The 22,040-nt window shown below is 49.5% G+C and overlaps 1 protein-coding gene across 4 annotated transcripts in view; it reads left to right on the forward strand.

The window, feature by feature from the left end:
• USP19 (ubiquitin specific peptidase 19) overlaps nucleotides 1-22,040 on the forward strand; it is a 58,744-nt gene that overhangs the window by 35,208 nt on the left and 1,496 nt on the right. Inside the window, exons 9-26 of one of the 4 annotated variants that reach the window (XM_077276413.1) lie at nucleotides 44-159; nucleotides 382-590; nucleotides 2,164-2,353; nucleotides 2,478-2,611; nucleotides 3,851-4,009; nucleotides 4,275-4,385; nucleotides 6,197-6,307; nucleotides 6,463-6,564; nucleotides 7,175-7,315; nucleotides 7,743-7,861; nucleotides 8,107-8,244; nucleotides 8,948-9,312; nucleotides 9,442-9,552; nucleotides 10,329-10,548; nucleotides 10,777-10,929; nucleotides 11,155-11,318; nucleotides 11,408-11,586; nucleotides 17,556-17,808. In XM_077276413.1, the coding sequence (XP_077132528.1) occupies nucleotides 44-159; nucleotides 382-590; nucleotides 2,164-2,353; nucleotides 2,478-2,611; nucleotides 3,851-4,009; nucleotides 4,275-4,385; nucleotides 6,197-6,307; nucleotides 6,463-6,564; nucleotides 7,175-7,315; nucleotides 7,743-7,861; nucleotides 8,107-8,244; nucleotides 8,948-9,312; nucleotides 9,442-9,552; nucleotides 10,329-10,548; nucleotides 10,777-10,929; nucleotides 11,155-11,318; nucleotides 11,408-11,586; nucleotides 17,556-17,801 (2,968 nt within the window). In that variant the 3' untranslated portion in view covers nucleotides 17,802-17,808. Of the gene's footprint in view, nucleotides 1-43; nucleotides 160-375; nucleotides 591-2,163; nucleotides 2,354-2,477; nucleotides 2,612-3,850; nucleotides 4,010-4,274; nucleotides 4,386-6,196; nucleotides 6,308-6,462; nucleotides 6,565-7,174; nucleotides 7,316-7,742; nucleotides 7,862-8,106; nucleotides 8,245-8,947; nucleotides 9,313-9,441; nucleotides 9,553-10,328; nucleotides 10,549-10,776; nucleotides 10,930-11,154; nucleotides 11,319-11,407; nucleotides 11,587-17,555; nucleotides 17,809-22,040 lie in introns of those variants that run through there. The other 3 variants (XM_077276412.1, XM_077276415.1, XM_077276414.1) reach the window with 3 other exon arrangements.

Genomic DNA, 22,040 nt, shown 5'->3' on the forward strand with positions numbered 1-22,040 from the left:
GACTTGTCATTTGCTGCCGTGGTCACAATCGCTTTCTCCGCAGGAACCTTATAGAGCCGGATCTGTGCAGATACAGCTTCACTGGGATCCGCATTGGTATCACCCTCCAGAAGAAGCAGTGTCAGAGGTGGGGCGGATTGGAGGCCCCCGCCGCACAAGGTCTGTACCCTGAATTCCACCATTGGTCTAATTCCAGGCTTCTCATTACCGCAGTATAGATGTTTTAATCTTTGATAACCTCTTGCGTTGCCCAAGCCAGTGCCTCTTTCTATGGTATAGAGGGGGTGATATGTGGATTGAGATTTGTGGTTTTCATTATTTTTTTTTGCTACATATTTGTTGCTAAACAAAGCCCTACTTTCCCCCCTTTTTAAGGTGCAGTGGGTGGTGCAAAGGTGGCAATGCCCGCAAGTCCTGCACCCCACGACAAGGCGCAGCCTGGAAGTAACCAGCACTCGCTCTCCAGCAAAGAGGAACCCAGAGCCGTGGAAAAGGAGAAGCCGCGAGTCGAGGATGCAAATTTGGACAAAGTGTCGTCCAGAGCAGCGGCCGATCACGTTCCTGTAAAGCCAGAACCGCTTATGACTTCGGTTGGTATCAAAAGGTTTCTGTAATTTATATCTGGACGGTTTGATTGGTGAGAGTGATCGTTTGTATGCTTGTCTGTCCATTTATCGCCTTTAGGTCCCACAAATAAGATGCCAGTTAAAGGGGTTGTCCATTACCCGGGCGAACCTTTCTGAGTCCCCGTGTTACCCCGTGTTGTAAAAATTCCAAATTGTACTTCACTGTAATTTTGCGGGGGTTTTTTTAACCCCTTCATGCCGCAGCCCTTTTTCGTTTTTGTGTTTTCGTTTTTCGCTCCCCTCCTTCCCAGAGCCATAACTTTTTTATTTTTCCGTCAATATGGCCATGTGAGGGCTTGTTTTTTGCGGGACGAGTTGTACTTTTGAAAGTCATCATTGGTTTTACCATGTCTTGTACTAGAAAATGGGAAAAAATTCCAAGTGTGGTGAAATTGCAAAAAAAGTGCAATCCCACACTTGTTTTTTGTTTGGCTTTTTTTGCTAGGTTCACTAAATGCTAAAACTGACCTGATATTATGATTCTCCAGGTCATTACGAGTTCATAGACACCTAACATGACTAGGTTATTTTTTATCTAAGTGGTGAACAAAAATTCAAAACTTTGCTTAAAAAAAAGAAAAAAAAAATGCGCCATTTTCTGATACCCGTAGCGTCTCCATTTTTCGTGATCTGGGGTCGTATGAGGACTTATTTTTTGTGTTTCGAGCTGACATTTTTGATCACCTGTTATTGCATTTTAATGCAATGTTGCGGCGACCAAAAAAACGTAATTCTGGCATTTCGAATTTTTTTTTCTCGCTACGCTGTTTAGGGATCAGGTTAATGCTTTTTTTTATTTATAGATCGGGCTATTCTGAACGCGGCGACACCAAATATGTGTAGATTTGATTTTTTTTTATTGTTTTATTTTGGATGGGGCTAAAGTGGGGTGATTTAAACTTTCATATTTTTTTTATTTTTTTCATATTTTTACAAACATTTTTTTTTACCTTTTGCCATGCTTCAATAGCCTCCATGGGAGGCTAGAAGCAGGCACAACCCGATCGGCTCTGCTACATAACAGCGATCTGATGTTCGCTGCTATGTAGCAGAAATGCAGGTGTGCTGTGAGCGCCGACCACAGGGGGGCGCTCACAGCAGGCCGGCATTAGTAACCATAGAGGTCTCAAGGACCTCTATGGTTACCATCCTGATGCATCGCCGACCCCCGATCATGTGACAGGGGTCGGCGATGAGGTCATTTCCGGCCGCCCGGCCAGAAGGGCCGGTTAAATGCCGCTGTCTGTGTTTGACAGTGGCATTTAACAGGTTAATAGCGGCGGGTGAATCGCGATTTCACCCGCTGCTATTGCGCGCACATGTCAGCTGTACAAAACAGCTGACATGTTGCGACTTTGATGTGGGCTCACCGCCGGAGCCCACATCAAAGGGGGAGACACGACATGCGCAGTAATAGTACGGCGCATGTCGTGAAAGGGTTAAGGGCATCTTTGTATAAAGCAGGTGTATGCAACATCTTATGAACTCCATCTTGCATCTTATGAACTCCAATCTGTACGTTTCTTTTTCTTCATAGCCTAAACCAACGTGCATGGTGCCCCCGATGACCCACAGCGCCATGAGCAGCGACAGTGCTCAGGAGGAAGAGGAGAAGCGAGTGTGTCTGCCGGGTTTTACAGGTCTGGTCAACCTGGGAAACACCTGCTTCATGAACAGCGTCATCCAGTCCTTGTCGAACACCCGAGAGCTGAGGGATTATTTCCAAGGTTTGCGGCTTTATGTTTCATTCATGACTTCAGCATAAGAACGCAGTAGTGTAGGAGGATGTGTCCTATCCTCTCTGCATCTATTCTTTTCTTAGTAATTTTTTTTCCCCTTGTTACTCAATAGATCATTCATTTGAATCTGAGATCAATTGCAACAATCCCTTGGGGACCGGAGGGCGTCTTGCGGTCAGTTTTGCCGTCTTGTTAAGGGCTCTTTGGAAAGGAACTCATCACGCCTTCCAGCCATCAAAACTCAAGGTGAGCCTAACATAGAACATCTACGTACAGGGGGCTTCGCATGTTTGTACCTCTTGACTTAATGGCAGTTTGGATCAAACTCTGCTCTGTGTTACCTCTGATGGAGGGGCGCAGAGGGACTGAAGATGGCGGGATCCAGCAATCTTACCATCTTTTCAGCAGTGCTCAAAAGCAAGTCGTCATTAGGCATCCTCTGATGCCCCGAGGTAGACGATAACAAAGCGGTAAACTACAGAATTAAAACTCCCTCCGTTCTTGAGGACAGAGGATTTTTAACAAGAGGTAAATTACAAAGTTGCTTGTTTTTACAAAGACTTTTCAATTCTTCTCATGTAACAAGATGAGATAATACCTACAGTATAAAAGGGGTATTATTATATCTCTGGAACATGCCATTACTTGATGATTGGCGGAACCTTTGGGACCCCCACTGTTCTGAAAAAAAAGGGGCCAAAGGGCTGGTGCAATACTGTGCTCCCTTGTAAGTTTTCAGCGCTGTAGATCCTGTACTGTTTTTCATTAAATGTCTCCTCTCTCGGCCTCATGTTGTGTTAGGAACTCCAACCAGCCCTGTCCGCTGATATTGGGCCCCCTCGCACAGTGGGGTCTGGGGCAAAGAAAAACAGGGATGGGAATGCAAGACTTAACCCACTGCTGCAGTCTGTTCATTCCCAGGATCGTTGGGGTCTCTGAGGTCAGACACCCATCCATCTTGGTGATGGTTACGATTCGCCACCACTTTACAAGATGGGAATAGTCATTTATTTTCTTCCAGTCTTGCACATAAGAGACCGATCAATAGAGATTTCTGTGCAATTTCTGAAAGCTCAAAAGAAAGGTGCAAATTTTCTAGGTATTCGTTGCTAAACGACTGCCCGTAAAATGCTACGGTTTGCTCTTGTTTGGTGCAGTACTTATTGCGTGCACCACAAGTGCCGTAACGGCTCATTCAGACGTCCATGATGTATGGACAGGCCGCAGGTCTCCTGACCCAAACTTGACAGCCTCAGGAATATATGAGGCAGACAAGTGCAGCTCAGGAGACCCGCAGCCGATCCGTGCATCGTGGACATCTGAATGAGGCTTTCGGCTGTGTCTGGTGCTTCTGCCCAGCCTTTTATTTGCCTGAATGGGGTTAAGGTGCAATACCTCTGATGAGCGGTGCAGTGTCTGTAATGGGGAATAAAGGGGTGTCACTTCTTATCTCTAACATGAAATCTCCCCTTTTCTCTTTCCCAGGCGATCGTTGCTAGCAAAGCAAGTCAGTTCACTGGCTACGCTCAGCACGACGCCCAGGAGTTCATGGCTTTCCTGCTGGACGGACTCCACGAAGATCTGAACCGGATTCAGAATAAGCCATACACGGAGACGGTGGATTCGGACGGGCGGCCAGATGAGGTACAGGGATCCATCCAGAGCTGCCCTTTATTTACTTCGCGTATCGTAAGCGGGAAGTGATCCAGATACTTTTCTACTTTTGCATTAGTGCTGGATTAGGAAGGATAATTGCAAGTATAACATTAAAAATTAATGTTGCAGGCAATGGTCTGGGGATGTTTGCAAGAAAGAAACCGATAGATGCTAAATTGCACTCCGCTCCCTCAGGCCGGAAAGGACATTAAAATTCTATTTTTTATTTATTTTTTTTCTGCTTTTCTTACAGGAAGTTGCTGATGAAGCATGGCTGCGGCACAAGATGAGGAATGACTCCTTTGTGGTCGACTTATTCCAGGGCCAATACAAATCAAAGTTGGTTTGCCCAGTCTGTGCTAAGGTATGGATCTCCTATAGAGCCCACTGTGACATGTATAGATGTTATATCACATCGCTTAACCCTTCCTATAGAGCTGCAGGTGATGACTTGTGCCGAGTCCACTTCTTTTTAACTTTTTTTTTTCCAACTGGACAAACCCCTCCCCAAAAATGTGTTCTATTATGTTATTATCCCAGTTTTTTACAATTCTAAGGCTCCTTCATGTAGTTTATCATCAACGTATAATCTTTAGGAAGCTCCGTCCTAAATGTGACTGACCAAAGAGCAGCAGCCGAGGGTGATAACAGGAGGAAAGGTTTCAGTAATGCTTTTCCCTAACACTCACTTTTTTGGGGGTCACTAAAAGCTGGGTGAGAAGGTCATGATTAGTAAATGGGGTGATAAGAAAAAACTCCTGTATCCCCTTTTTGACTGTAAGGTGGGTGATGACATGGAGAAAAGTTCCTGCAGGAGGAAATGAAAGCCGTAACACACACACGGATTAGTAAGAGTGGTGATAACCTGAAGAAAAGTCCTAAAATTCTCTCTCCCTGAGCTCACTGGAGGTTACACAGGGTTAGCGATGACCTTAACAAGCTGTGATTTTTAGGGTGATAACATGAGGAAATGTTCCTGGTTTATACCTGAAATTTCAAACAGGAACGAAAGACTTTTGGGAGAGGTGACTACCAGAACAGGCTGTGATTAGTAAGATGGGTGATAACATGAGGAAAAGTTCCTGTTTCCCCCCTCCCTAGAATCGCTGCAGTCTGTGACTATTGAGAGGGCCGATAACAAGAAGGAAAGTTCCTGCCGCAGAAGAGATGAGCGAGACACATCGGGGTCCTTCACAACATCACGCACAAAGACAGGAAATAATGAAAATAATACTTTCCATCCCGGTCCCTGAATCTTGCACTTAGAATATGTATATAATATGCTTCCTTTACATTTAATAAATAGAAATAATATTTTTTAAATTTATTTATATTGTAGTAATATAATATTAGCTTTTGATGATTTGTTATTTTTGTGATGCGTTCAGGCACTCGGTGTACTTGGATGGGATCTGACCTCTCGTGCTTTCTTCCTACACATAATATTGTACTAGATGATATCTGTACTAAAATATTGTTTTTAGGTTGAGGTTATTACGCCTTGAACGGCTCATTTCTTGTATCTACAACCAGAGTCTGTATCTTTTACATTTCTTGGGTGTATCGTTATGTCTCCCTGTGGACCAGACGGCCGGCGTGTGTGGGGTCATGATGTCTGACCACTATAAGGGTGTAAAAAATAGTGAAATAATGGGGGGGGGGGAAAGCCTTTGTTTCAACCATAGTTTTGTGGGTTTTGTTTTAAAGGGATATTCCCATCTCCTAGATACTATCAGAATTTGTAGTAGATGTAATAATAATTAGCTAATGGCTTCAATTAAAAATGTAGGGTAGTTCTTCTGATGAGCGATGTTGCCTACCCCATGTGCAGGGCATTGCAGTAGCTAAGGTATCAATGGTTACGACCACTCATATAGTGACAGTTGTTTCTGGTTGTAACCATGGATACTAATGCCCTGCATAAGGGGTAAGCAACATAACTTATCAGAAGAACTATACTACATTTCTAATTGAATGGATTTTCTGATGTTGTTGTTATTGTTACACTTACTACATATTGGGATAGGATCTTGGAGATGGGAGTACTGTCCAGGCCAGTATCTATAGACTCACCGCCGCCTTATCTCGCCGGTCATTTTACATTTATAAATTGCGCTTCTTGTTGTTCCCCTGCATCCTCCGCTCCCCTATAATCTTCTCATTTCCTTCTCGCAGGTTTCGATTACCTTTGATCCGTTCCTGTATTTACCGGTCCCTTTGCCACAGAAGCAGAAGGTCCTGACTGTGTTTTACTTTGCAAAGGAGCCGCATAAGAAACCCATAAAGGTGAGGCTGATCCGAGCCGTCAGCGTCTCGTGGTGAAGGAGGTGATGGACGTGCCTCTCCTGTGCGCAGCCACATGTGTGATCTGTACACCTCTCCAGAATATTTATCATATTTGTATATTTTACATCATTTATAGAATAATTTCTCCCTTCTAGTTCTTGGTTAGTATCGGGAAGGAAAACTCCAGTGCGGCCGATGTTCTCGAGTCCATTTCTCAGAGCGTCCGAGTGAAAACCGAAAATCTTAGGCTAGCAGAGGTATCCATTACTTTTTATTGAATCATTAGTTCCTCTTTTTTATCAGTAATTTTTCAATGACAACGTGATGCGCAGAACACAAGTCTGCATAGTGCCAGGACAGGGCAATGATCTCCCACATTAAGGATCAGGCAGAGAGCTCCTGAATTGCTCTGCGTGATCATGGAGAAAACTGTGCAGCCATACAGTTATATAGCTGCACAGTCCCCTCTCTCCCTCTGAGGGAGGACGTCGGCGTCCAACCTCCTGTTACTATGACGTATGTTTGGGGAGGTGAGCACCGGACCCCCAGGTCTACAGCATTTACTCTCCCAATACCATCCAACAGGGATCCTAAAATCTACCATTTTACTGCTGTAGACCACCAGGACTTGCAGTCATCTAATATTGAGAAAAATGTCCGTGTTGTGAAAGGGGACAACCCCGTTTAAATGAATATTTTGAGATACAGAACCAGACCTAATCCCTGAACCAGAATGATGCCGCCTCTATGTATATGACTCAAGTTCAGACTGTGGCATATTTAGTAGCAGTCTGTAAACATCTGCAACTTTTTTCTTGATCTGGTGACATGCTCGATTTTTAGAATTCTTCACGTTTTTTCTTCTAGGTGGTGAAGAATCGCCTGAACCGCACGTTTAACCCCTCGTGTTCTGTGGATTTGGTCTCTCCTACCGACCAGCTGTTTTGCTTTGAAGTTTTGCCTCCTGAACTCGCTAAGGAACACGTCGTCGTATTACAAGTCCAGCAGGTAATCCACGATTCTTCAACTTTTTTTAAAATTTTTTTTTTCAACTGCTCCACTACTTTGTCATTATTAATGAGCCCAGGGTGGTATGGCTGGCAACGTCTCTTCCTGTTCATTTTACAAAAGTCTCAATGAGAGTGAACCACTTCGTTAAGCCGGCGAACGCCCCATGATATTGTACGCTAGAGAGCCTTATTATGCCAGAAATTATTAGTAGGGTCTCACCGCGGGACCCCTGCCATGTATGTTCCTCCTTTGTGCCCCCTTGCACATTCCTGATTAGGAGATGCGAACTCTCAAGAGATGTTGAAACCACCAAGGATTTCACTCGGCTTTTCCTATTAATGACTGTGGAATATATCCATCTGTGTGTAAGTTTGTACATCCGTGCACTCTTTCCATAAGTGATTATCGCTCCCTTTCCGCACAGCGTCCCCAAGTACCAAGTATCCCAGTTACCAAATGCTCCGCCTGTCACAAGAAGCAGCTTTCTGAGGAGGAGAAGTTGAAGCGGTGCACCAGGTGCTATCGCGCCGGATATTGCAACCAGTGAGTATTTGTCTGAAGTGCACCTGTCGCTGCCATTTTATATGACCGATTTAAAGGGGGGGTAATTCCACCATATAAAGCGATGGAATATCATTACAATACAACCTCGTCGGTCCTGAGAATGGTGGGGGTCTTGGTGCTGATTGAGCGCGTATTACACGTCCCGTGGGTCACACATTTCTCGAACATCCTAATTTCAGATACATTCTATTTTTTTCTACTAAATTATTACTTCTACTCCTCAGGGTTTGCCAGAAAACACACTGGCCTGAACACAAAGTGTCCTGTCGGCCTGAAAATATCGGGTATCCCTTCTTAATTAGCGTCCCAGAGTCACGGTTGACGTACTCGCGTCTTGCACAGTTATTGGAGGGTTATGCAAGGTAAGTGATACGCCAGCCGTACAATGACCCTAGAGCAGTTTTTTTTTTATTTCGGAGGAGGTGGGGGGTGATGCATCTAATCTCCATCTTGGGATCTGCCGCTTTCACTGACCGCTCCTTCGAACCTCCTTATGTAGCCTGTAGATGATGTACAGCCGATGCAAAACATTTATGTAGAGGACTTTTCGTGGCCACAACTTGTAGGTGTCTGTTTCTCCAAATTTAATGGGGTTGTCCAGTTAAAACAAGTCATTGCTGAGTGGTGGATGTCCCAGCGCTGGGACCGGCACTGATCGGCAGAGCGAGGAACTTCATTGATCCTCTATGGGGGGCTCTCGGAAAGAGCAGCGCTTGGCATCCCCATAGGGAATGGATGGAGCAGGGGTCGGGCATATGCACTGCTGCTCCATCTGCCGATCAGTGGGGGTCCCAGTGATCAGACCTCCCCCCCCCCACCAATCACCAAGTTCTGGATAGATATAAGTAATCAAAATCATATCAGTGGGGGTCTGACACACAATACCCCCTACCGATAAGCTGTTTTTCACCTGCTTAGACTTTCACTTCTTCAGAGTATTGGAGGAAGTCTGCACATAGTACATGCTGCATATTTCAGCCTAGAGTAATAATTTGTGTTTATGATGTGAGTTTTCTGTAGGTAAATGACTCTTTGCTGTTGTATGATGTTTATTTCTTCCTCCAGGTATTCGGTAAATGTTTTCCAGCCTCCCTTCTTACCCGGAAGGACTTCCCCGGAGCAGCCCCCACAACCACTAAGTCCAGAGAAGCCAGATATGCCATTCCAGCCTGGCTGCACATCGGCAGAAGAAGCTTCTGAGGATGCCAGAGACCCTCATTCTGCACAGCCGGGACCCCTCGGACCTTCTCAGTGTCCTTCACTACAGCCGGAGATAGGAGACTCCAAAGTGCAGGGAAAGTCCTGTGCGGACCGGCATTCATCGGTCGGCACGGCCTCTGGCTTCTCGGAGCAATCGCCAGACACCTTAAAAGAGTTAGATTCAGGGGGCGAAAAAGAGACGTCTTACGAAAAATCCGTCAAACCCGAAGGTATTTGTTATTCATGTGACGGATTAGTGATGTAGTGGGGAGATCAAAACTAAGAAATCCAGCCGTGCCGTTGCTCCATGGTGTAGTCTTGTCTAAATCCAGAATTTTGGCTTTTTTTTTTTATCGTAGCTGCTGTTGCTGGTTACCAGCAGTCGGTGGAGTCCTCAAGTTCCCACGCCGCCCTATTTTATATCATCCTCATTGATTCCTCTGGTAGAGAGGTGAAGCTGGAAGATAAAGGTTTGTTTTATGCTCCTGAGAGATATTTAGAACTCCACCATCCAAAAAATATGCTGAACCCATGCGGCCATTGCTTCTTGTAACCTGGCCCCGATACTTGGCCGCACTCCAATCACAAAATTACAACCTCCTAAATGCTGCTATCAAGCACGATCGGGCATTTATTAGGTCTCCAACATGGCTGCCATCATTTCTTATGTCCATTTGCTCCCTGAAAGATGCGATTGTGGGGTGTTGGTGGATTGCTACAGCAGCTGGGGGCCTGCAGAAGACCCCAATGTCTGCAATGATATATGCCTAACTTGTGGCTGGACTTTATAGATCGTCAGTTTCACAATACACAACAGTATTACAGTGTTTTACAAGAGATCGGAGATTCAAGTCCCCTAAGGGGGACTAGTTAAATATGTAACATAAAATTAATAATTTAATCAAGACCATTATATCATTTTAATCGCCCCAAAATGATAAGAGAAAAATGTTAACAGAAATTTTTTTTACATACTTAGCGTTGCTGTGCAATTATTTACCTGAACAAATAAAATCTAAAAAGATTAATGCTATGATAAATAATAATAATGAAAAATATATCACAATACCAGAATTGCCCTCTTTTTTTTTTTTTTTTTTTTGGTCTGCACATTTAAATTTAGGTGGCGGGAATAATAGAGCAGACTATTCCTCTGTCAAAAAAAGTCTGAGCCCACTCCGTCAGCTATCTTAAGGTCGGTATGGTTTCATCTTCACGTCTTGCCCCTTTTTTTTGCCCACTGCAGGGGAAGCGGTGCTGGACCTGTCGTCTGAGGACTGCTCGCTGGCTCTGGTCTGGAAGAATAATGAGCGGATGAAGGAGTTTGTGTTGGTCGAATCTAAAGAGCTGGAGTGCGAAGATGATCCGGGGTCTGCGAGCGAAGCTTCGAGGGTCGGCCTCTTCACCCTGGAGCAGTGTCTCAATCTCTTTACCAAGCCCGAGGTCCTGGCTCCAGAAGAAGCCTGGTGAGGGCAATGTAAACATCTGGGGCAATGGCCGCAATCCGGTGCCTGTCCTGCTTCTTACAACACTATGACTCCCACCATGCTGAAAGTTGTAGTGCTGAAACAGCTGGACAGCCACACGATGGAGACCCCCTGATCTGTGACCGCGCCTGTTATGTGAGTCACCACTTGGGGGTCCTGTGATGAATCTTGCGATCACTCATCAGCTTTTTCTTTGACTCGCTGCAGGTACTGCCCCAAGTGTAACCAGCACCGAGAGGCGTCCAAACAGCTGATGCTATGGAGGCTGCCGAACATCCTGATCATTCAGCTGAAACGTTTCTCCTTCCGCACATTTATCTGGAGAGACAAAATAAATGACCTGGTGGACTTCCCCGTCAGGTAACGTCCCTTCCTCGCCCCCATCATCAGCGACTTTATTCTATAAAACACCATCAGGCCTCATTTACCAAATCTGTCATATCTTGCACCACAAGCGAAGGAGACGGTGGGAGTGACCAAAGTTGTAGTTTACGGCCATAAACATTAAAGTAACTCTAGCTGCAAAATAAAACGGACGATAAAAACTAACATTGCGTTGTTGGTGCCTTCTCTTTCCTTCCATAGGGGTCTAGATCTCACTACGTTCTGCATCGGTCAGAAGGAGGACCACCAGAGGCCGATCTATGACCTGTATGCAGTGATAAACCATTATGGCGGCATGATCGGAGGGCACTACACGGCGTACGCCAGGCTTCCCAATGAGAAGAACAGTCAGCGGAGTGATGTGGGTGAGTATTTCGGTGCCAGCATCTTGTCGGGTCCTTTTTGGGGGTCCTTGTTCGGACCATCGCACTGATGTCCTCCCTTTTACGTTTAGGCTGGAGACTGTTTGACGACAGCACGGTGACCACGGTCGACGAAAGCCAAGTGGTGACCAGATATGCGTATGTCCTCTTCTACCGACGGCGTAACTCTCCTGTGGAGAGACCGGTGCGGGGGCATCCGGCAGATCACAGGCCCGAAACAGGAGCATCTGCGGAAGGGGCTGCTGGTCAGGTGAGAGCTGCGAGATGCACGTACACTATACCTCTGATGGCAGGAAATGAGGGCTACTAATGGCGGCTAGTGAGGCACCAGTCATTGTAAGGATGACTAGTGCCTTACTACTGTTAGTGTGAGATTTTATTAACTGATCTGTGTGGTCAGTCCCCAGGGGTCCGACCACATTCGCATCCTTCAGTGGTGCTGGAAGACATGTTCTGACTGATGCCATATAGGCAGACCACGGCATCCGTCCCCCACATTACGTGGGCAATGTATGATTTCCTGATGATTGGTGGTCTAGGGATACGTTTTACCGGAGTTTTATTGGTGCAAACGTAGCAGTGGCCTTCCTACATACTGTAATGTGCCATGGATAAAATGCTAAATTGGGGACCCCCAGCCTGCGGAGAAGGGGATGGATGTGGTCGGGTTCAGCAGGAGTGAAATGTGCAAGTATTAGGAAAGCGATTGGCTGCTCTCTCCGCCCCGCCAATAAAGTGGATGTCGCCAAAACAGACAAATCCACGTTAAATTACAAATCTCGATCTGAGACAGGTTATCTTTATTTTTAGGATGATTTTTTTATTATCATACCATTACCCAGGTGCAATGTTTCTTATGTGCCAATGTGCCCGGGCAAACATAATACCGTGAGACGTACAGACATGTCTGCTGCCACTGATAACGGGTGAATGCCGTGAATGAGCGATTTTATACCGGCACCTGCTCAGGAAATACTACATTTATTCTAGTAGCTTCAGCTTTCACCTTTTTGCTGCTCTCGGCATCGTACGTCTGTGGGGGGCTGCGTGATGGTCTTTCTACAAACTGATCTAAAATCTGGTACAATACTAAATATTCACCCTAAATCCATCGATGACTGCAACGATGAGGCCTTTCTTCTAACTCTTCCCCATTATTTCCTCCTGGAAATGCACATATACATTAAGAAGCCATAGTCGCCTTTGGAGACTACAAAAAGTAGTAAATGTAAAAGGATATGGATGACCGATGCCTAGGACAGGACGCCGGCATCAGATCTGTGGGGGTCCCACAGCCGGCAACAGCCCCCATATGATAGTGATGTCTTGTCCTAAGGATCGGTGGACGACCCCTTTTGAGGATTGAGCCTCAGGGACAGTACCTCTCCTCTGAACTTCACCCTTTTCCTCTACAACCTGCCGCTGGCACTTTAGAAGTCGTTTTCATCCTCTGGATGTGGAAGCGCCATCTCGTAAAGTGATCGGATATCCTCAGGATTGATGATCAGTAGGGTCTGACGTACATCCCTTCTCTTCTGACTTTTCCCGAGTGGTCTGCGTGACCACCATGTAGGGAAAAATGATAAGCGCAGGCAACTCTGCAGCCCCTCCATTGTCAGAATCCTAACAATCCTTCAGTAATGGCCTGTCCCTATCTCTTTTACTGGGACGGTCCATTACATCTCCTAATGAATATCCCCCTACTGCAGCCAGTGCCCCCGCCGGTATCTCTTCCACTACAAATAAGCCCATGGTGGTCCGAACATGAAGGGGGTGAAAAGAAAAGCATATCTACCAGACTACAGGTGACCGCTGCAGCCAGTCAGCTGTCACTGATCGCAAGGAGAAGCTATATTCTGGCTGCAGCGGTCACCAGACGTCCCCCAGGGGTCCGGTAGGTGAGTATGTGGTTTTTCTTTGTGGTCCCCCTGTAGTTATCCACCACGGCAGGACTTTGTGCGGCCGTGTAATTGCATCAGCGCTACTGATTACATGACTTCCTATGCACGTCCCTGTTAGGGAAAGGTATGGCCGCCCATGGTTGGATTCTTGGGGTCTTATATGCTCTCTGGGGCTTTCGTTTATAAACTGTTGATCCGTATACAGCTGATCTGTGCCGTCTGCTCGCTTGCTTTGTCTGTGCCGTCCCCTCATTTGCTGTGTCTGTGCCGCCCGCCCGCTTGCTGTGTCTGTGCCTCCCGCCCGCTTGCTGTGTCTGTGCCGCCCGCTCACTTGCAGTGTCTGTGGTACCCACACTCACTTGCTGTCTGTGCCGCCCGCTCGCTTACTTGCTTTCTGTGCCGCCCGCTCGCTGTGTCTGTGGCGCCCTCTCGCTCGCTTGCTCACTGTGTCTGTGGCGCCCTCTCGCTCACTTGCCGTCTTTGGCGCCCGCTCACTTGCCGTCTTTGGCGCCCGCTCGCTCGCTGTGTCTGTGGTGCCCGCTCGCACGCTGTGTCTGTGGCGCCCGCTCGCACGCTGTGTCTGTGGCGCCCGCTCGCACGCTGTGTCTGTGGCGCCCGCTCGCACGCTGTGTCTGTGGCGCCCGCTCGCTCGCTGTGTCTGTAGGGCTCGCTCTGTCTGTGCCTGTGGGGCCCGCTCGCTAGCTGTGCCTGTGGGGCCCGCTTGCTCGCTCTGTGGCGCCTGCTCGCTCTGTGCCTTTTGGGCTCGCTCGCTGTGTGTGTGCCTGTGGCGTGCTGGCTGTGTCTGTGGGGCCCACTCGCTCTGTGGGTACCTATAGGGCCCACTCGCTCTCTCTGTGTCTGTAGGGCTCGCTCTGTCTGTGCCTGTGGGGCCCACTCGCTCTCTCTCTGTCTGTGCCTGTGGCGCTCGCTCGCTGGCTGTGCCTGTGGGGCCCGCTTGCTCGCTCTGTGGCGCCTGCTCGCTCTGTGCCTTTTGGGCTCGCTCGCTGTGTGTGTGCCTGTGGCGTGCTGGCTGTGTCTGTGGCGCCCTCTCGCTCGCTTGCTCACTGTGTCTGTGGCGCCCTCTCGCTCACTTGCCGTCTTTGGCGCCCGCTCACTTGCCGTCTTTGGCGCCCGCTCGCTCGCTGTGTCTGTGGCGCCCGCTCGCACGCTGTGTCTGTGGCGCCCGCTCGCACGCTGTGTCTGTGGCGCCCGCTCGCACGCTGTGTCTGTGGCGCCCGCTCGCACGCTGTGTCTGTGGCGCCCGCTCGCACGCTGTGTCTGTGGCGCCCGCTCGCACGCTGTGTCTGTGGCGCCCGCTCGCACGCTGTGTCTGTGGCGCCCGCTCGCACGCTGTGTCTGTGGCGCCCGCTCGCACGCTGTGTCTGTGGCGCCCGCTCGCACGCTGTGTCTGTGGCGCCCGCTCGCACGCTGTGTCTGTGGCGCCCGCTCGCACGCTGTGTCTGTGGCGCCCGCTCGCACGCTGTGTCTGTGGCGCCCGCTCGCTCGCTGTGTCTGTAGGGCTCGCTCTGTCTGTGCCTGTGGGGCCCGCTCGCTAGCTGTGCCTGTGGGGCCCGCTTGCTCGCTCTGTGGCGCCTGCTCGCTCTGTGCCTTTTGGGCTCGCTCGCTGTGTGTGTGCCTGTGGCGTGCTGGCTGTGTCTGTGGGGCCCACTCGCTCTGTGGGTACCTATAGGGCCCACTCGCTCTCTCTGTGTCTGTAGGGCTCGCTCTGTCTGTGCCTGTGGGGCCCACTCGCTCTCTCTGTGTCTGTAGGGCTCGCTCTGTCTGTGCCTGTGGCGCTCGCTCGCTGGCTGTGCCTGTGGGGCCCGCTTGCTCGCTCTGTGGCGCCTGCTCGCTCTGTGCCTTTTGGGCTCGCTCGCTGTGTGTGTGCCTGTGGCGTGCTGGCTGTGTCTGTGGGGCCCACTCGCTCTGTGGGTACCTATAGGGCCCACTCGCTCTCTCTGTGTCTGTAGGGCTCGCTCTGTCTGTGCCTGTGGGGCCCACTCGCTCTCTCTGTGTCTGTAGGGCTCGCTCTGTCTGTGCCTGTGGCGCTTGCTCGCTGTGCCTGTGGGGCCCGCTTGCTCGCTCTGTGGCGCCTGCTCGCTCTGTGCCTTTTGGGCTCGCTCGCTGTGTGTGTGCCTGTGGCGAGCTGGCTGTGTCTGTGGGGCCCACTCGCTCTGTGGGTACCTATAGGGCCCACTCGCTCTCTCTGTGTCTGTAGGGCTCGCTCTGTCTGTGCCTGTGGGGCCCGCTCACTCTCTCTGTGTCTGTAGGGCTCGCTCTGTCTGTGCCTGTGGGGCCCGCTCGCTCTGTCTGTGCCTGTGGGGCCCGCTCGCTCGCTCTGTGGCGCCTGCTCGCTCTGTGCCTTTTTGTGCCTTTTGGGCTCGCTCGCTGTGTGTGTGCCTGTGGTGTGCTGGCTGTGTCTGTGGGGCCCACTCGCTCTGTGGGTACCTATAGGGCCCACTCGCTCTCTCTGTGTCTGTAGGGCTCGCTCTGTCTGTGCCTGTGGGGCCCACTCGCTCTCTCTGTGTCTGTAGGGCTCGCTCTGTCTGTGCCTGTGGCGCTCGCTCGCTGGCGGTGCCTGTGGGGCCCGCTTGCTCGCTCTGTGGCGCCTGCTCGCTCTGTGCCTTTTGGGCTCGCTCGCTGTGTGTGTGCCTGTGGCGTGCTGGCTGTGTCTGTGGGGCCCACTCGCTCTGTGGGTACCTATAGGGCCCACTCGCTCTCTCTGTGTCTGTAGGGCTCGCTCTGTCTGTGCCTGTGGGGCCCACTCGCTCTCTCTGTGTCTGTAGGGCTCGCTCTGTCTGTGCCTGTGGCGCTTGCTCGCTGTGCCTGTGGGGCCCGCTTGCTCGCTCTGTGGCGCCTGCTCGCTCTGTGCCTTTTGGGCTCGCTCGCTGTGTGTGTGCCTGTGGCGAGCTGGCTGTGTCTGTGGGGCCCACTCGCTCTGTGGGTACCTATAGGGCCCACTCGCTCTCTCTGTGTCTGTAGGGCTCGCTCTGTCTGTGCCTGTGGGGCCCGCTCACTCTCTCTGTGTCTGTAGGGCTCGCTCTGTCTGTGCCTGTGGGGCCCGCTCGCTCTGTCTGTGCCTGTGGGGCCCGCTCGCTCGCTCTGTGGCGCCTGCTCGCTCTGTGCCTTTTTGTGCCTTTTGGGCTCGCTCGCTGTGTGTGTGCCTGTGGCGTGCTGGCTGTGTCTGTGGGGCCCACTCGCTCTGTGGGTACCTATAGGGCCCACTCGCTCTCTCTGTGTCTGTAGGGCTCGCTCTGTCTGTGCCTGTGGGGCCCACTCGCTCTCTCTGTGTCTGTAGGGCTCGCTCTGTCTGTGCCTGTGGCGCTCGCTCGCTGGCGGTGCCTGTGGGGCCCGCTTGCTCGCTCTGTGGCGCCTGCTCGCTCTGTGCCTTTTGGGCTCGCTCGCTGTGTGTGTGCCTGTGGCGTGCTGGCTGTGTCTGTGGGGCCCACTCGCTCTGTGGGTACCTATAGGGCCCACTCGCTCTCTCTGTGTCTGTAGGGCTCGCTCTGTCTGTGCCTGTGGGGCCCACTCTCTCTCTGTGTCTGTAGGGCTCGCTCTGTCTGTGCCTGTGGCGCTCGCTCGCTGTGCCTGTGGGGCCTGCTTGCTCGCTCTGTGGCGCCTGCTCGCTCTGTGCCTTTTGGGCTTGCTCGCTGTGTGTGTGCCTGTGGCGAGCTGGCTGTGTCTGTGGGGCCCACTCGCTCTGTGGGTACCTATAGGGCCCACTCGCTCTCTCTGTGTCTGTAGGGCTCGCTCTGTCTGTGCCTGTGGGGCCCACTCGCTCTCTCTGTGTCTGTAGGGCTCGCTCTGTCTGTGCCTGTGGCGCTCGCTCGCTGGCTGTGCCTGTGGGGCCCGCTTGCTCGCTCTGTGGCGCCTGCTCGCTCTGTGCCTTTTGGGCTCGCTCGCTGTGTGTGTGCCTGTGGCGTGCTGGCTGTGTCTGTGGGGCCCACTCGCTCTGTGGGTACCTATAGGGCCCACTCGCTCTGTCTGTGCCTGTGGGGCCCGCTCGCTCTGTCTGTGCCTGTGGGGCCCGCTCGCTCTGTCTGTGCCTGTGGAGCCCGCTCGCTCTGTCTGTGCCTGTGGGGCCCGCTCGCTCTGTCTGTGCCTGTGGGGCCCGCTCGCCTGTGGGGCCCGCTCGCTCTGTCTGTGCCTGTGGGGCCCGCTCGCTCTCTGTGCCTGTGGGGCCCGCTCGCTCTGTCTGTGCCTGTGGGGCTCGCTCGCTCTGTGTGCGCCTGGCGGCACTATGTAGATGTGTATCTAGACACTTTTGTGCTCCTATATACCGTCCCCCAGCTCTGACACGGGTTTCCGCACACCGCAGGCTTCCCTGATCTGGCAGGCACTGGAGGCCGAAGAGGAGGAACTTCACCATGAGGATTTACGGCGACGCCACCACCGCCATCATCACCACCACCGAGCGACCCCCACCACTCACGAGCATGCCCACCTCCAGCTCTTGGACTACCCTGATGAAGCCCGCATCCGTTACCTTGTCCTTGGCACCATGGCAGCCATTGTTGCCTTCTTCTTGAATATATTCTATCCCTTTATGTCTCAGGGAAGGTAGAACTGTCCGACACCTCGTCCGCTGTTGTCTCGGGGGGCGACGGCCGGACCACGAATGTTACCGGTTATGTGCAATCATTCAGCGTCAGGGGCACGAAAGTTCAATCTGTTCACACAAATGTAGTGAAAACAAGGACTAAGATGGCACCACGGGGGGAAATATGGAAAAATATGCTCCCCGGCCAGGAGAAATAGTGAGGAGAGACGATGCATTGGAATAATATTCTCATGTGTCCGCCAAGATAACATGAAATATTGGAGAGACTAAATGCCGCCCGCTGGGAAAATATCACCGTCCTCCGTTTATGGAAATTCTTTAAATTATTATTTTTTTTTTTTCATTTCTCCCCTGAGGTTTTTCATGAAATATTTGCCGGTGTGTCCACTAGATGGCGCTACGCTGCTTATTATAACTGTATGATGTAGTATTAGAACAAGGTGAGTTATGTTGGGTGGTCACGTCGCAGGGCGAGACCCCCCAAATTAGCCTTGGATATCTTTAGGCGTGCTGAATATGTGACCAAGCTCTTGCTTGTTCCCGGAGCATGCTAGGATGGGGGTTGTAGTGATTCTGGGCCCTAGGCCATATTTATCACTACATTGGGTCTTCCGGGGGCCAAATTGGGGCCGTGCTCCTATCGGCCGCCAGGTTTTGGTGTGTAACCTGGGAACTTTTATTGCATAGATTATTTTCTTTACATCCACGGATTCACAAAGGAGGATTTTAAGGACCTTTAAAGGGGTTTTCCACAACATCATAAACGGGTAAAATTGCAAATCGCTTGTAAAAACAGGCAATTTTGCAAGTTACTCCTTGTTAAAAAATAAATAAAATAATAATCTCCGTTCTCCTAGGCGAGGAGCGCAGCACTTATCGGACTAGCGACTCGGCCATGCATGTCAATCATGCAGGAAGCCTGAATGCTGGGGAGCGGCGTGCTCCTGAAGAATGATCCTGAGACTGCCCCTTTAAATACCTGGGTCCTTTAAGAGCATGTGATAGGTAATTGCACTTTTACAGGTTCCTTAAAGGGGCTGTCTGAAATTAGAAATGGCGCGGACATGTCTGCTGTTTTCCAGTGAATGGTGTCCGTCTGCAATACCGGATGCTGCCTGTGGACAAGAGGCGCTGTTTCTAATTTCATATAGTCCTTTTTTTTTTAAAGAAATCCGTTTTGTTTTCTGCAGAAATTGTGAATGTGTTGCACAGCGGATTACTACATGTCTGATGCCGGACATATACACAAGACGGAGATCTCTCCCGATTCCCCCATATTCATGGACGTTCGATCCAGTCGCACTATCCTTTTTTGGTTTTTTTTCTTGGGCACAGGGGTCGGCTCTGCGTCGGCTTCTAGCTTAAAAACACAAAGATCGGGCCATTTACACGTGACCATTGTTTCCACCGACCTCGTCGGGGGTCCCCCCTGGGTCGTACAACTTTTGTCCAATGCGTTTCGGGAGCAGTAAGTCGCATTAACACCAGGGGAAATGTGACATTCCTCCGCCGTCCCCCCGCCACTCAAAGGATTTTTCTATGCAATATCCACTAAGAAATTGAATAAATCCTAATCCCATAAGCTTCAGATTAAAGTTTTTGCGCGGTGTGGAAAATCCATTCTCAGATGGGGAGTTAATAGTTAACAAAGGGGCCCCCCACGTTCACGATCGTCCTCCAAAAGCCAGAGGAGATGGCGACTGCGACGAGCGTCTCTCTGGAGGACAGAACTGTGCAATTCTTCACTTCTCCTGTGGGGGTGCTGTAGGGAAACTAAGCTGATCCATCACTGCAGGTGCGATCCTGCGATCAGCGTCTAATACATTGTCCCCCCTCACTGATTTCACTGTATATCTGAGCAATTTAATAGGTAGTTTTGCTTTAAGTGAAAATTTTCTCAGTAGAGAACGGTTTACAGAAATAAGCCGGGCTTTGATCTTATTCCCCCCCCACCTAAATACTTGGATTTGACGTCCAATAATCCACTAAAATCCCAAATAAATGCGCTAAGCAATTCCTGAACGTCGGGGTGAAGAATGCGGCGAGATCTTGAGACGACGGCTATAGACTCGTGGTGTCTTTACCAGAAGCGCTGATGATTTCCACCACCATCGGGGGACTTTGATGGTTGGCGGTCTTCTGTTCAGGATTGTCCTCTATTAGAGTGAAGGCATCTACCAAGAGCGTCTCCTTCCCTGGAGGACCCAACGTGTCCACATTGCACAGGACGCCCTTTTATTTCATATGAAAACGGTGTAATACTACTTTTTCCCCAGTGGTGGCACTGCAGGGAAATTACACGGTTGATCGGTTACCTCCGATCATGGCTGATTTACTGGGGACGCCGTAGTACTTTCCTTATTAAAGGGGATTATCTATAATGTATGTCCTCACTTCACCTGGTAGGTGATCTCTACTAGCTCGGTGGGGAGGGCGTCTGGCCGCTGATCACCTCTCAGCAGTCCCATGTAACTTGAATAAAGGGAGAGAGCACCACTGCTTCATTCAAAAGGGGGGACACAAGTCTCCTGCCCTGGAGGTCAGACCACCAATCTAATCTAATCACATCTCTCCTGTGATTTGGTGATTTTATTCCTAGCGGAATATCCCTTTAAGTAGTGGAATTACTCCCATCTTTAACAGGACTGATCCTGTGCTATATCAGTAGTCCGTAACTACAACTCCCAGCATGTTTCACAGGAGCTGGTGAAGGGGAAAAAGCCATCATGTTGTGTTCGGTGGGGTCCGACCTCTTCGATCACCACCGATCCTGGGGAAAAAGGAGCTACAGCATTGGTTTAGTGAGTTTCACTGCGCAGCGCCACCTCCTGGCTGTGCAGGCAACTGCAGCTCGGCTCCATTCTAGTGAACAGAACCTGGTTGCACCAATGTGGGAGCTGTAATGACGGCCATATTGATTGGCGGCCATATTGGTTGGCACCCAGTGTTCCCATAAAGAAGCAGAAGTGAAACTCTCCAATCTTCAGACGGTTAAGGGATTTAGGTAACTCGTACGGACCCATCGCCGTCACTACATGGCATTTGCAATAATCTTGTTAATCCTCTCGGGGCATTAGGGTCGGTGCAATACTCAGATATGTATTTTTGTACTTTAATTTTGGTCTGCGCAGCTGTAACTTTAATATGACGTCTATTTATACTCAAGAGATTTTTACGAGCTCGGCTTAATCCTGCAATTAGACGGTGATCAGGAGCTTTGTTTGCAATGTTTTCACCTGAATAAAGACATTTCATTTTTGAATGCTGGGGTATGCGAGGTCGATGTTGTGGGCGCTGTGATGCTGAGGTATGCGAGGTCGATGTTGTGGGCGCTGTCAATCAAATAAAAATTATATATAATATATAAAAAATCTATAATTATTTCTACTTGTATAATCAATAAATAATTCTGAACCATTAAAATGCAGATTCCCTTATTTTATTTTTTTTTATATTAATCTCGATATGATTTTAACTTTTTCACCTCCTTATATTCAATGTTCGTTATGTCTTCTATTTGTTTAATTTTATTTTTTTCCCTTTTTAAAGATGTTTTTATTTTTTCAATCAAACTTAAAGGGTTGTTCTTAAACGGGGGGGAGGAGCAATTTACTTAAACAAAAAAATCCTGTTCTTGAGAAATGGAGGGATTTTTAATTTTATAATGTAGAGCTAGGTTACCGGCCACCTCTGAAGTCTGTCAGCGGTGGCCGGTCTCCTAGACAAGGAACGCAGCGCTTGCAACTTTTTTTTGCTATAGAGCTGGAACTTGTACAATTCACCGAGGGTCTGCGATGGAGACTATAAGACAATTCCTCAACAAAAAACAAAACAAAAAAAAAAAAGTCTTGTCTATTAAAAATGGCAGCCACCATCATGACGTAATGCCTGGTAGTCAGTGGTGCCCGTCAGGTTCTACGGACGGGATCCATATAGTGTATATCCGCCTTTTTTTCTTTCCTCTTTATTAAAGATCTCCTCTTTGAACGCTTATTCAGCAGGTGTGTCGTTACACTGTGCCATTCTAGGAAATGCTGTACCAAAAATCCTCCCTCACGCTCATTGGTACGACTGGTGATCGCATGTGTTCAATGAACTTCGGGCAGGTCTGGCCGACTATCTTGTGAGGTCGCCCAACTCCCCTTCTTCTCCACTGCTAGAGTTTGGAGGAATAAATGATTGGGCATGTTGCATTTCAATATGCCTGATCTTCATCTTCTCTCCACAGATAAGCTATTGCCA

This window comes from Ranitomeya variabilis, chromosome 8 (assembly GCF_051348905.1).
Source record: "Ranitomeya variabilis isolate aRanVar5 chromosome 8, aRanVar5.hap1, whole genome shotgun sequence".
In the NCBI taxonomy this organism is placed as follows: Eukaryota; Metazoa; Chordata; class Amphibia; order Anura; family Dendrobatidae; genus Ranitomeya; species Ranitomeya variabilis.